General features: G+C 36.8%; 1 protein-coding gene across 25 annotated transcripts in view; it reads right to left on the minus strand.

Moving 5' to 3' along the window:
* EIF4G3 (eukaryotic translation initiation factor 4 gamma 3) overlaps positions 1–15193 on the minus strand; it is a 283104-nt gene that overhangs the window by 59818 nt on the left and 208093 nt on the right. For 20 of the 25 annotated variants that reach the window (XM_033113798.1, XM_033113792.1, XM_033113791.1 and 17 more), the window contains 5 exons: positions 13058–13146; positions 8423–8669; positions 6002–6135; positions 4227–4346; positions 3761–3871 (listed from right to left, as the gene is read on the minus strand). In XM_033113798.1, coding sequence (XP_032969689.1) covers positions 3761–3871; positions 4227–4346; positions 6002–6135; positions 8423–8669; positions 13058–13146 — 701 coding nt within the window. The remainder of the gene's footprint in view (positions 1–3760; positions 3872–4226; positions 4347–6001; positions 6136–8422; positions 8670–13057; positions 13147–15193) is intronic. The other 5 variants (XM_033113794.1, XM_033113788.1, XM_033113787.1 and 2 more) reach the window with 1 other exon arrangement.

Consider the following 15193-nt stretch of genomic DNA (forward strand, 5'->3'; position numbering starts at 1 on the left):
TGTCAAAATCATATAAGAACCACAATATGAATAACTTGGGAAGATAATTTCAATCCTCTTTGAATCAAGTCAGAAAATGTCCATTTCCAAAAAAATACTACAAACATCAATGAATATGCCCTGGGATTTGAATCTACAAAGTACATATGATTTATGTCACATCTCTTCACTTGCCTCAAGACAAATATGTGTGCATTTCAAATGAGCAGCATAGAGATGTGAGAAATATTACTAAATAGATAACAGAGTTTCATAGGAAAAACAGTTTTAAAAAGATAACATAAATTGTTAGTCCAGGATAAAACAAACTGAAATTATAACCCATGTGCAAGTGCCCAAGACAAATTTAAAAATTATATTTGTATCTTTGGATATAATTAAGATAGATACTGTTCACATATTTATCCAGGTATACTGAGCTCCTCAACAGATTTGCTATCCATCTCAACGCTTCACATGCTTAATTAATTAATCTCTAATGTTCTCCTGTTTATACTTAATGAAGTCACTGGAACACCGATGTTTAGAAGGACTGCGGTGCAGTGGAGAGAAGCAGCAGACCAGAGGATGACAGAACTCTGGAGTCCAAATCTGCTACCTGTGAGTCAAGTCACTGTGAGCAGGTCTCTTCACTGGTGAACTTAAGCTTTCTCGTATATGAAATGCTTGTCCTACCTACAAAAGTTACTAAGAGAATAATGGCATGTAAAATATAAGGCATGTAAAAGCACCTTAAAAACTAGGTAAGGGACCATCGTCAATACCAAAGAACAAAACTACTTTAAAGTGATATATAGATTGGTATAATTACCTTTAAACATTTCGCGTCCTTTTGTGTGTGTGTGTGTGAAAAACTTAATACAAATTGTCAAAGTTATAGTATCCTTCAAAAGTGCACCATATAAGGGATGCCGGATGGGCTCAGTTGGTTAGAGCGTGAGCTCTGAACAACAGGGTTGCTGGTTCGATTCCCACATGGGTCAGTGAGCTGCGCCCTCCACAACTAGATTGAAGACAACGAGCTGCCGCTGATCGGGAGCTCTCAGCAACAAGGTTGCCGACATGGTGGGCTGCACCACCTGCAACTAAAGATTGAAATCGGCGCCTGGACTTGGCGCTGAGCTGCGCCCTCCACAACTAGAATGAAGGACAACGACTTGGAGCTGATGGGCCCTGGAGAAACACACTGTCCTCCAATATTCCCCAATAAAAAAAAAGTTTTTAAATTAACAACAACAAAAAGTTGTACCATATATAATGAATAACTTATTTACTAAACACACAAAATCTAGAATCCAGTGCTAGGAGTTATGGAGTATATAAAAAGAAATAAAGCCTGGTTTCCTTGTTTGAAGGACAGACAAGCCTGACTGATGGCCAGAAAAGGAATTGAGCTCAGGCTCCCAAGTAAATGAAGAATCAACATTTTGGGTTGATTAATTAGTGAGCTGCATTTTTTTTTCAGGTGAGTTAAAAGTTTAAATTTTTTACCCACTCTCATATTTTTCTTAAATATATTAAACAATAAATTATACCCACGTCTGTTTTAGAATTTAATATTGCTTCTATCTCAGAGACTATAACCTCAAACAGCTTTGCTTACTTGGATAACCAAAGAAAACAGGACCAATATACATCCTCACAATTTTTAAAAAGAGACAACCAAATATTCCTTTAAGGAGAGCAGGAAGGATGACACGAGCTCAGGAAACCTCTTTGCCCCTAGCATTTTTATAATAGCTCAGCTAATCTCAAAGTTAGCTGAAACAAATATGGATGGCAAATGACTAGTATAGGTCCATAGACCTTTGCTCAATACATTTCTCTTGGGGTACTCTCTGTGATGTATGCCAACAGATTACTAGTAAAGTACCACAAGAGCCAAGTAATCTGACTTTTCACAAGCTACAGAGATGATACTACCTAGGTGGTTCCAAACTGATACACACTTTACTGCCCATCAAAAGACCTTTATATTTGAAAATTGTACGTAACTGCATATGACACGTTAAAACAATTGCTATGCATTAGAAATATTTTGTAACAAGTTTGTTGCAGAAAAATTTACACTGGGAGTCATGGCTACTTAAGCCATACTAGGAAGCATAAGTAGTAGATATTAAGATCTTTTGGTGGTAATTATTTATAAACCAATTTGGAAGCTGGCAAAAATGACTAAAAATTTCTATGGAACCAGAAATTATGAAGAGTAGGCCTGCTGTTTTCTTCCAAGCAGCATTACTGATTTTTCCTTTACATGTTAGCTATATATGTCCTGTGAAATTCCCATTTGTATCTACACCAATAGACCAAAGTAACTGGACAGATTAAGTGGAGAATGTTAGCTATGGGAGAAGCGGAAGAATAATTACTTGCATGAAGGCAATAGATCACAGCTTTACTTAAAAATGAGCTTGTGGCACATGACAGCTATTTAAAGAAAGCGAATTAAATAATTAAAGCTGATGTTTTTGGTGATAGTACAAAATCTTAATAATGGCTCATTTCCAGTTATAACTTTGAGTGCACCAAATAACTCATTTATCTGATATATGCAGGCACACAGATTAGTGGGCAAACATACATTGTGATAGCTACTTTTTTCATTTTCAAACTTCGATATTTTAAAAGAGATACAGTTTATTCTCAATTCACAGTCTTTCCGTTTTGCTATACCTAATTATCAGACAACAGCAACCTGGTAATGAAAAGTAACAGTACACACCAGAAGAGGAGACAGCAATTCGTCCCCTCTACAAGTGACATATGTACAAAATTGAGCAATATGATAACGACAGATGCTGTTAACCAGAGATTATTCAAAATGACATCAACATTATTTCAAATGTTTGGCAAAACAAAGATATAAACCAAAACTAAACTAAAACAAAACACAAGCACTAACAGAAATATAAATTTAAACCACCAAAAAAGGAAAACGATGCTGAAAAATAAAGTGTAAAATAGTTTCTAGAAAGCTGCTTTCAAAGACTTTCTGGTGAGGTAATTCAAATTTCAGAAAAATTTTATTTTAGCATTTAGAGAAAACGAAAGTTAAATTTCAAACCTGTGTAAGAACAGTACACACACAGAGAGGTCTTTAAGACACTGATCCTCGATAAGTAATATGCTTCACACTAAAGAGATTTTCTGTACATTTTACAAAGCTTCCAACACACTGTGGGCATTTAAATCTTTTCAATCAGACTGCAGGCAAACAATCAAATAATTCAAATTCCTACAAAGTGATACCTGTCTTTAGATAGTGTAGTCTTATTTCAAAGCAGGTTTCAAAAGTTGCCTTTCCAGAAATGAAAAGGTGATGATGGAATAAAAACTGTCACCTTGTATAAAAACATTTTGGCATACATAAAAAGCTTGGCAGAGTGATCTGCAAATGTACATCAAACCCAAGCTCCTCCAGAACCTTAAGTGCTCTCTATGCCATTCCAGCATGGAAAAAAGAGGTATTTATGTCATTGGCAACTTGCCCCCGTGCTTTTTGCACGTCTACACGGCATGGAGTAGGCAGAGCCGCCACAGCCTGCACTGTGCAGTGCCCCAGCCTAACTCCAATGGTGATGCCACTTCCAGCGCTGAAGAGCCCGCCACTGGGGGTAGAGGCGATTGGCAGTTTACTAATACTGCACTCTTTCGTACGTGCCATTTGTTCATATTTTGACTTAACAAGCTATAGTAAGTGATAACGCAAAACACAACACCATAGACTATCATTTAAAGAAAAAAGAATTCAGCGCACCCCTAGAGGCAGGCTCTTCAGGGGTGGGTGCGACATCGCCAGTGGAGCGCAAGCTGAGGCTTTGCTCTGTTCCAGAATTGGCAATCCATGCCTGCTCTGCACTTTGCCAATCTGCAGAAACAAAGACAGAGATGACCATTAGCTGAAAGTCACCAGAGACCTCTAGTATGTCAGGATATCTCAAAACAAAATAGGAATACTTTTCAAGGTTGGCTCTATTTTTAACCCATTTGCAGATCATTTCAACTGAAAAAATACGGGGGGAAAAAAGCAAGACAAGCTTCTTTCAAGTACAAAGGACTCAAGTGTAGTCTTTATTTACTTTAATACTAGTATGGAAAGAACAGTCTTCTACTTCTTGGTTAGAGGACACAATGAATAAAAGCCGCTCTCCTGCTGTTAGATAAGATGTCATGAAGTCTATGACAGTTTCTAACTAACTGGGTTGTAGGGAACTTGTACTTACAGGTACACCTCTTCCGCCAGGGGATTGCCTTCCAAAATCTGCAAAGGCTGGTGTAAAATCTGGTCCTCGAGGCAAAATTCGAGGATCCAGGGTGCGCATTGGCAATTTGGGCTGGTTGATCTGCGTGAAGAAACAAGGCAAGGTTAACACATGTTCCAGAGCATTCAGTGCCACAAAGAAAAAAACTTAGACTGAAAAGCTGTTATCAGCTGAAATGGTAAGCATGGGCTTCCTGAACCAGTGAGAGTCCAATCTGTACCTCAGTGGCTTCTTCTGGGCTGGTCTCCAAGCCCTTCGGTCAGCAATGGCTTTCTGGAGCCCTGGGATAGATTAGGCGTAAAATTCCCAAGGGGGTCAAGATATAATCAGTGAATGTGCCAACTGGACAGTTAGGAGCAGCAGAACGACACAAGACAAGCTGTCGTGAGAGCCAACAACTAGGGCCCAGTGTTAGGGTTCTTCCAGGGCATGCCCCAGGACATCAGGGCACCTGACTGCAAGAATCCTGCTACTGCTCATCTTTGTGCTGATGCTGCTGACTTACGGTTAGAAAAGCATGGTATTTTACGTGGACATATCAAACAGAGGTATGCTTCATGTGATGACTCATTTACAATTTCACTCTGTCCACCTTGCTCATCGGCGGTATCTTGCTTTATGTAGGCATAGAACACAACTACAGACTCAGCAAAGCTCAGGAGCTCAGCGACAAATCAAGTAATGACTGGCCGAAGTCAGAAATAGATACAGTGGAAGGCAGGAAGAAATATTTTCTAAGAGGATAATGTAATTCAATGGATATTACACTTGCCCTCTGAAGTACTTATGTAGCCTCAAATCAGCACCACCAATCACTCAACTCTCCTCACTTAAGTACCTAAGAGAAAAGACTTACAAATCTCTTAGATATCAAATCTCTTGATAGCTAAGTCTTTTCTCTTAGGTACTTAGTAGACCTGTTGTTATAAGAGAATAAAATAATACAAATCAGGTCTGGATAAACAGTTGCTGGAAATCTTAATAAGAGGTGGATCTCATTCCATAAACTAGTCACCCTCTATTTGATTAGGGAGTAATAGTTCCTCTTTAAAACAAAAATACTTCAAGCTTAGTCACTGGCACTGACTCATCATTGATTTACACAAATATTGGGCAGATAAGCATCTGACTTTACTCCTTTTAATTTAATAAACAGACAAAATAAACACTGACTGGACTAATTTTCTGTATACACCATTAAGATCAGATGTAAAGATAAAGGGTACCGATTTACTTACACAGGATTAAAGACTAATCACTATAAGCATGTATTAGGGAAATTTTGAGATGTACATTATTTGAATAATATTGACTCCTACCTAAGTTTGATCTGCCAAATACCTTCCTAGGATTCTAATCTGTCGTCAATGCCTTTCTAATTTCATATTGAAATTTTAGAACAGTGGGGAAAGAGCTCTGTATCACTTTAGCTATATTAGCCCAACAGACCTACAATTTTCACCATATCACTCGGAAATAGCCCTAATAAGCAGATAATAAAATTTAACACTGTACCATTCAAATATGGGCCAAATCCCAATATTACTGTAATCTATAGGGAATTCAAAATCCAACCATGTTTAGGAAAAGTCTAATTCTTAAACATTATATATTTTAATTCAAATACCATTTGGTCTAACAATTCTTAAAAACTGCTCCTACTTCACATATTTGCATTGATAATAAAAACCAGTTCCCACAGAAAAGAGGTATTTTCTCCCGAGTGTGCAGCGTACCTTGTCGAGAACCACGTCACTGATGGGGGGCAGGCCCTCTGGTTTCTGTATGCAGGCTGGCATGAACTGAAAGTCCAGTAAAAACTCCCTGTCATACTGCTTCTTGCCTTCGGTATCAGCAGGCTTCCAGGATTCTAGAAAGACGGATGTAGGCAGACGACTGTCTATAAGGTCATTGTATGTACATCCAGAAAGAACACAAACCCGATTCCAGTATTTGTCTCACCAAACACAAACACACACCAAGGAAACACTAAGCTACAGTCAGAAAATGGCATGTAACAATTTACAACTGTGATTTGTTTTTTCATTCTTGCTCGATACCTTTGGATAGTAAAGTAATCTGAATTAAGTTGGTGTAAGAACCACTTCCTGTACACATTAAATAGCCTTTGGCCAGGGACACACAGAGTCCTAGTTAAGAAACTACCAAGCCTATAAATACCTCAGAAATATGGAATCTGATAACACTCTTGGTGTCATAGAAAAGAAGGGTACTTTGGTTGTTCACTTGGAAATGTTATTTTGGAGGAAAACAAGTAAAAGGACACAAAACACAAAAACAAATAACTTATATAAGATTCTGAAAAGTCTAAGCAGCCATAGAATTCCCCCCGCCCAACTACAGTTTAATCTGAAGAAAATTAAACAAAGTACTTCCTTGCTGAGCCAACTAAACTGGGAATACACATCTTTCTCCAAAAATCCTAACACTGAACACAATTCATAGAGAATATCTTCAACAGAATTTAAAATTTTTTGCTGTAACACTTGCTTTGCCACTATTCCTACTGGTATAGCTATCGTTACAATCCTACTCTCATTACATACAGTTGCAAAATTTCCTGAAATTTTTATTAATAAAACCAAGTCACAAGTTTTTTCTTTCAATTAGCAAAACTCTCATCAACATCAGGCCCCAGCTCACTTCTTGAGAGCACACTAGATCCTCTCTATATTAGTGGTTCTTAATGTACAGGTGATAGACTCACTGATGGTCTAGGAGAATTTTGCAGTTTTCAACCAAATCCTTATAACCTTTATTAAAAGGCAGGTAGTTTATTGGAATCTAAATTTTAAATTGCCTCCACCCCTCCACCCCCACCCCCATTACTGCTAGTACACACACTACGGGGGCAAAAGGCACTCATTGGCCAATGTAGTTGGGGCCTACAGTTGTGCACATTTTCCTTGCCAAACGGAAGGATAAAAATGTAATTCACATAAGTCCTAAAAATGACAAGTGTCTCGATTTCCCAAAGAAGGATTGGTCGTTGGCCACAAGTGGTTGGTGGTATGATACAAGCCTAGATCTTCAGAGGTAATTTCAGCACATTGAGTCATAAGGTTAAAAAAAATTACAACCGTATCATCTTACAATTTCCTTAAGCCCATGAATAGCAGTTTACTGGTGGTGCAGTATATTAGGTGGTATCAATCAGTGGCTTTGAAACGTGTGACTACAACTCACAGTAGGAAATATAACGACTTCATGACTCAGGACAAACATAAATACACATATAAATGAAATAAAAGTTTCTCAAAACAGTATTACCCTTACTACATGGAATGCACTGACATGTTTTTCTCTATTCTCCTTTATTAAAAAGGTTGGTTGTAACTCACTAAATTGATTGCACCATCTATTAAATGGATTTAAAGTAGCAGTTTGAAAAAATACTGTTCTGGATTATTTCTTGAGGTCTGATATTTTACATTCAAACCCTACCTCAATGCAGAAGTCAACCAGATTGGGCAGACTAAGAAAAACTTTTCACCTATTCCAAACTTTCCATCAAAGGAAATACCTTTCCCCACCACACCAAATATCTCCACAACCCCAAGTCAACCATGGTTTCCACGGTACTGGGACAGAAGTTTAATGCACTTGACGATGTCTCAAGATGAAAGGTCCTCTGGGGTTTATCATGTATTTCACAGGGCACGTGCCATACTGCAGGTACTCAGTAACTCCATCACACTGCTTCTGACTGAGTACTGGAGTTCAGTTCTACAGACAGCTTTCATTCGACAAACTGGGTTCCAGGCTTGTGAAATGACGAGTACACTATCTCAAGGGACACAGTCACATCTGAAATGTCCCTTTCGGTTAAAATGAATAAAATGAGATGTTCTCTGTTGAAGTCCACAGGCCTAGTGCTGACTGATTCCCGTAGCCAGCTGTACTTCCAATGCCAGTAAAAGCAGGACACCAGCATCAGATATCACTTCCACCCACACAGAACTCTCTGGATTTGCTAATCACTAACTTACGCCTGATGAATCTATTCTGCAAATATCACACTGTGATGAGCCTCTTCCTGCCATGCAGTATTTCACTATGAGGAGAGGTTGCTCTAAGGTTGCAGCAGAGTCAAGGGGGGAGGGAAGATGTGCACAGGAAGGCAGGGATAAACTTACCTGGTTTAAATGTGAATGTGACCCCTTCACCAGAACTATCAGTGGAGCCTGAATTAGCATCTATTGCTTCACCCTCAGAAACACTCTCAGCACCATTACGTACAGGCTCAGCTTCTTCTCCATTTTCTTCCACAGCTTTCACTTTTTTTAGGTCTGAGGAGTCTCTTTCAGGATGAAACCCTTGGCTCATTTTATCCTGTTCGGATTCAAGTATTTTGTCACCTGAAAGCTCCTCTTCAGCTTTAGGCTAAAGCATAAGTGAACACAGAGGTTACTTTTTTTTCACTGGTGTAAATAGACACGAAGACTTACACCTACCCCCTCCAAAAGCAGAGAAAAGAAGACATGTCACTCAAGGCTGCCTTGTGTTCAGCATATGGTACTAGTAAGTTAAGTAAGTTGACTTAACACTTATCTCATCTCCTGGGATAAAGCAGACAATTCAGATGGCTACTGAAACGCTTTAACATGACTAATGAAATCTAAATGTACCAAAGGTTAGAATGGAAAGAACTGTTAATCCTTGGAACTTGATGTACGTGGAAGAGTCCAAGTCAGACATCTAAATCAGGCACGCCTACCCTTACCACCAAATCTCAGCAAATATAAAAAGAAACACTACACGGTATGTTTTTTTTTTGTCCTGTCCTCTGGCTACCAAATGGAGAGTTCGATGAATAGTTTCAAGTATCTAAGTCCCACAAAGCTGATCATTTCTCATATTACAAGGGAGCCACTTGTAGTTAAAAAATCTATTTGTATATTGGTTCTTAGAATTCTCTAAGGCTGTGACCTTACTCAAACTGCATATGGAAAAATGCTTGGAATATAATCCCGTAGGGAGACATCTGGGCTCTGGTGCATCCTATCTATTTTTAAAAGGCAAAATAGAATTGAAGTTATTCACCAGATTACTTCCGACCATTTCAGTTTATCAAACAAAAATGGATTCCTTAAGGTCCATATGAACCATCAAAACAACTAAGGCAAAGTTCTCCATGAACTTTAAGTCTATTTCTTTTTCACAAAGGGCAAGTACTCTGAAAACAATTCTTTGGAAGAAGCACTTAAGAGGAAATAGGCATTCCAATTGACAAATTCACTCTGAGAGCCAAATTCACTCTGAGAGCCAAATTACAGGCTCTGCTGAATCGTTCAACAGAGGACTGTATAAAAGAATGTTATGTACATCAGAAAGTGGTTGCCCCAGCTGATACATGAAATTATGTGTTTTTTTTTAACGAGTTTATCCTACTATGTAACAAATCCTACTTTGTTACATAAGTGATTATAACAGGTATAATACTAGTAAATTTTCTTCTACTATACATCAGATCATGGGGAAAAACAATGAATTTTAAAATGTTATAAATATAAACAGATGGTTTTTAGGTCTTGCTTTTAAAATTGAGTAAGTTCATACACACACACACACACACACACACACACACACACACACACACAGCTCCCTGAAAAGGAAGAAAAAAATAAAGGCTAAAAATGATTTCTTTTTATAAAATACGGCAGAAAATAGGCATCTTTTAAACTTTGAGAAAAAAACAGATCTACCAAGTTTGAATCATGAATTAAAAGCCACACTTTTTCTTATTTTACACTCTAATATAGTCAAAATTAACTCATAATGACCTTGTAATACCACTTTATAATTAAGGACAGGTCATTAAAAAGATCTTTAATAATCTGGCACCTAAGTCTATAAATGGTACTTAAACTTATTAAACAGCAGCAGTAGAACTATTATTATATAGTTTATATAATTCTTATTTGGATCTTATTAAAATGTGAAAAAAATGCTACTTTAGAGGAAAAAAATGTACTGGGTATTCTTCTCTACAGAGGTTGTAATAGTTGAAAAAAATTTCGAAGAAGAGTATTTTATAACGTGAATATTATCAGAATTTCAAATTTTAGTGTCCATCAATAAACACCTTAAAATCAACAACAAAGAGATTCATTTCTGTTTGATAACTTAACTTGTATTTCTTGGAAAGTTAATTTCTAACTGGAAAAATCAGTATAAAGAAACTTGTTCCATGAAAAAACAAACCATGATTCAGAGAACAACGAATCACTAAGGTATCTAAGACACATTGTTAGAAGGAATATTTTTCAAGGGAATCCTCAAAAATAGTGTATTAAATATTTACGATGATTATTTTTCTTTCAGCAGGATGAAGCTCTATTTAACTAGTTTGTAAATGTCTAACAGTTCCTAAATGGTTTACTCAGCAAACCAGACTGAAAAAAGACAGCACCTTATTGGCTGGACTGGCAAGGCAAACCTTTTATAGGAACTTGTTGAAAGAAGAATTTAGCTGACAAAACTGCCTGCTTAATGCATGTGTTTCCGAAGTGCTAGAAAATCAGACTGACAACCATGTAAAGATTAATGAACATCCTAAAAATTTTAGGCAAATTTTAAGATGCCTTGATTAGCTATTTTAAAAGGACTCATCTTTCATTTTATCTTTCTAGGCTATAATTTAAAGAATTTAATAAAATATTTGCAATGACATAACAACCCAGTATGTATCTAAAATGTGCTGATACCTGACACATTCTTTAAAAGGCTGAGAAAAATCTTCCTAAGGAGAGCTCAATGCTCAGTGAAGACAATAAAGACATGACAACCAATATTTATTAAATTACTCTAATAAATGCTTAGTCTTATGAAAAGGGACAAGGAGTTCTGAGAAAAGTCTGTGGGCAAGTGACCAAGTACCTTTTTATTATACTTGTAAACTATAAGGTAAGAAAAAAGTGACTGGTTCAAAATGAGTCAACACAGTTCTCATGAAGAATAATAATCTAAAGCAGGTTTTTAGCAAACAGATTTGGCCCATGGGGCCCACTGTACTGTTTTTGTACAGTGCACAAAGTATAGTATATGCATTTGTAATGTTTGAAAACAATAAACTCTGAAGATTATGTTATGACATGTGAATATGAAATTCAAATTTCAATGTTCATCCATAAAATTTTATTAAAATATGGTCACACTGATTTCTTTACACATTGTCTATGGCTACTATTGGACTAGCAGCAGAGCTGAGAAAGTGTGACAGGGATCATACACTCCAAGGAGCCTAAACTATTTACTATGTGAACGATAGAGAAAAAATTTGCCAACCTCCGACCTAAAAAGAGGGTGAATACCATGTTTCTCCAAAAATAAGACCTAGCCGGATCATCAGCTCTAATGCGTTTTTTGGAGCAAAAATTAATATAAGACTGGGTCTTTATTATAATAATAATAATAATAATAATAATAATAATAATATAATAAAGACTGGGTCTAATATAATATAACATAATACCCGGTCTTGTATTAATTTTTGCTCCAAAAGACGCATTAGAGCTGATGGTCCGGCTAGGTCTTATTTTCAGGGAAACATAGTATCTGAAGGCACAGGAATGGTGGTCTACCCATTTAATATTCAATAATGCTTAGAAATCTAGTCACAGGACAAAGGAACACGAAACAGAAGAAAATGAATCAAAAGCAGCTGAATCTGAAGCTAACCAGTTTATGAAGCTCTTATGGCCACATCAGGCATATATGTGAGTCCCCTGCCTTTGGAAGGTATTTTATTCTCTGTAGAAGCAACATTTTCTTGTTCAGACACAAGTAGAGTGTACAACTACTTGCACCTCTATCATTTACTGTCAATTCTTATCCTCAATTACCACAATGAAGTCACACCTATGGAACATTTTAGTGGTTGCTATGGGACTAATTGTGACATCAACAGAACATCATGCAAGAGCAATACAGGACAGGGAGAAGTAACAAAGGGGCACTGTGAGCTGCTTGGAGAGGGTAAGAATTATGACTAGATAGAAAAGCCTTAGGAAATACACATAAAGTTATTTAAAAATAATTTCTACATTTTAATGTTATCATCTTAAAAATTCAATAAAAATCATTTGAATAGATGTAAGAAGAGATCAAAAAGAAAAAAACCACAGAGGTCATTTATATGACTCTTCATTTATAAGCTTCAGTCCGTAACACTAAGGACGGCGGGACTGCAGACTAGGAACTTGGGAGAACAGTCCTTAGGACTAGAGCTGCCCTTGTTTCTTCCTCACAGCGTCTGGACCTGGTGTGCTCTGACCCCAGCAAAATCGGGTGTGGCTTCGTTCAAGTAAACAAACCGTATGTGCAAAGTTATGTTACTGAGATGCAGTTAAAAGTTGACAGACTCAAAACGAATGTCCCTAAATAGTACCTGATGACTTCTACCACCATTGCCAATGGGTATTTGAAACAATGTCTCCATCTTTCTTTACCAGACTGTTCTTTCCATCTGGTTAATATAGGAATAATTCAATTGAGGGGATCAAGGGTTAACCAAAAATTAAATAACTTATTTTTGCCATTTCATAAGACGTATTTTGAAAGAGACAAGAATTCAATGAAATTGAACATGCTATTAAAAATCTTTTCAAATTCTGTAAATGGGCTTTTAAAAAAAATCAGCCTCTGAGCTTAACATATCAACTTGTACTTGCAAAACAGTATCTCAAGAAAGAGGTCTAAGCCACACTTGTCTTAGGAAATGGCACCACTGTTCTGAAAATGGGCTAAAGAGATTTATCTCGGCCCCATACCTGCAATTCTGCTTCTAACACCTCTTCAGTGGTTCGGGTCCGATCTTTTGGTTTCTTCCACATCTTTGGTGCAGTTATAGCTGTCTGAGCTGAAATACAAGATCAGGATGCCATTACTTCCCACTGGAAATATTACATCTAAATGATACTAGTATTTGAATTTAGCAGAACAAAGGAGGGATTCGCCCATACTGAGGAGAAAGATGGATGATAATTGTGTAGTTGTGGCCTAGAGACTGCAATGGTGAATGTCTTAGGCACAAACTGTTCGCATCAGCTCATGTAGTCTTCCAACCGGTGGTCTAGGTTCCTCCCATTTCATGGGTAGGACATACCTAGGCATGTAATTCAGTATGCGGTGAGTATATAGATAGGAAACTGGCCTACCAGCCAATTCTAGACATGGGTCTGCTTCTGTTACTAATCAGCTATGTGTGGTCTTAAGCAAGTCATACCTCTCAGGCCCCTGCATATACAACTAGAAAGTGTAAGTGTAGATATTAGATAATATCTAAGGTTCCTTTAAGCTACAAAATATTAAATTCTAGATTGTTTTTTAAAGCTTTCTAGATAAAAGGACAGTTTGAGGTTTCATTAGGTAAGACTTCAACATTCAGTTCTCATTTCAGAACAATATTGTTGGCCTACACTTTTATATTGCTGGGTGAAAATTAAGTAAAGAAAACAGGTAATTTTTACTAAATTATTCAATTGTATCAGAAGTTCTAGATAGAAAATTAAGCTTACAAAAAAGAATTTTTCAAAATTTATCTGTCTTACAAATTCTAAAAGAAAAATATCATTCAACACTTGGATGTACAATTTAAAGACAATTTAAACATCAGATAGCGAATAGAATATATTAAAAGGATCATACAGAAGGCAACACGAGTCAACAGATAGAAATGTGGTATTACAGACAGATGGGTAGAGAAAGTCAACGAAGAGCCACTTAATAGAGACATTATGAAAAGTGAATAAACACAAAGCTGAAGGGTACCATCTAATCAGAATCCCTACAGAAATAAACATAAGATCATTCATTGAGACTGAACCAACCAATCTCTCCAGGACAGCCTCAAATCTTTTATGAGTAGAATAGGAATACACCATTTTTGCAAGTATCAAAAAGGAGACACTTAACGCATTTCTCAAAATTACTGTGCCATCATAAAAACAAAACAAAACAAAAAACCCTGTAAAACTCCTTTGTTACGTACACCTCAATTTTTTTTTTATCCTTCCACTCAGGGACTATACTGAACAAGAAAACATTATTAGACCAGCTGTCATTCTTCCTCTGTGGCCTACTCAAGGTAAACCATTTTCTCAAAGTATGGAACTCAGATTATGGTAACTGTGGGTGGGTTTAAATTTGCTATTGCTTCACAGTCTTATACTGTATATATATATATATATATATATACATATATATATATATATATATATATTCATGTATGTATGTATGCATGTAGTGGTCTCTTCATTTTTTTATGACTCTTCTGATTTAGAAAACCAGTCTGTTTTATGTGCATTTCTCCAAAACGCTCAATAATTCTGCTTCCATAGCAGAATCCCTTTTAAGAGTTACAGAATTTAAGGGAATCTGTACATTTCACTTTAAATTTCATATATGCATGAATTCAGCTCTATTCCAATCATGGAAAAGGGGAAGAACACTTTCTGGAGGATTCTTTGGGATCAAATATAAACTTATCCTGCCTCTAAACAGGAAAAAACAAAGCTGTAGAAAACTTTTCTTTTTAATGGGTCAAATGTACCCAACCCAAAAACATTATAGACAACACATTTCTTCCGTGGGTAACGTAACGTTTAGCATGCTTTTAAAAAAAATTAGCTACTTAACATAGCAGGAATTGTCACTGACGCTGTTCAAGTGGCTCAAGTTTTAATTTACAGCAGTAATTTACAAAACGAGCTGAGAGAAAGCACCTTTCTTTAGAAGACACTCGATCCTTTTAAAAATGGAACACAGATACACACCTAGTATCTAGTGAGATGGTGATACATGTCCTCTATTTTACCATTACTAATAGAGATGTGCAGTGAACTTGGGGTGTGCTAAATGAAGAGGTAAGAAGGGCGGAAGAGATATCAAGAGACCAAGATGCTGAC

This window comes from Rhinolophus ferrumequinum, chromosome 9 (assembly GCF_004115265.2).
Source record: "Rhinolophus ferrumequinum isolate MPI-CBG mRhiFer1 chromosome 9, mRhiFer1_v1.p, whole genome shotgun sequence".
NCBI lineage: Eukaryota > Metazoa > Chordata > Mammalia > Chiroptera > Rhinolophidae > Rhinolophus > Rhinolophus ferrumequinum.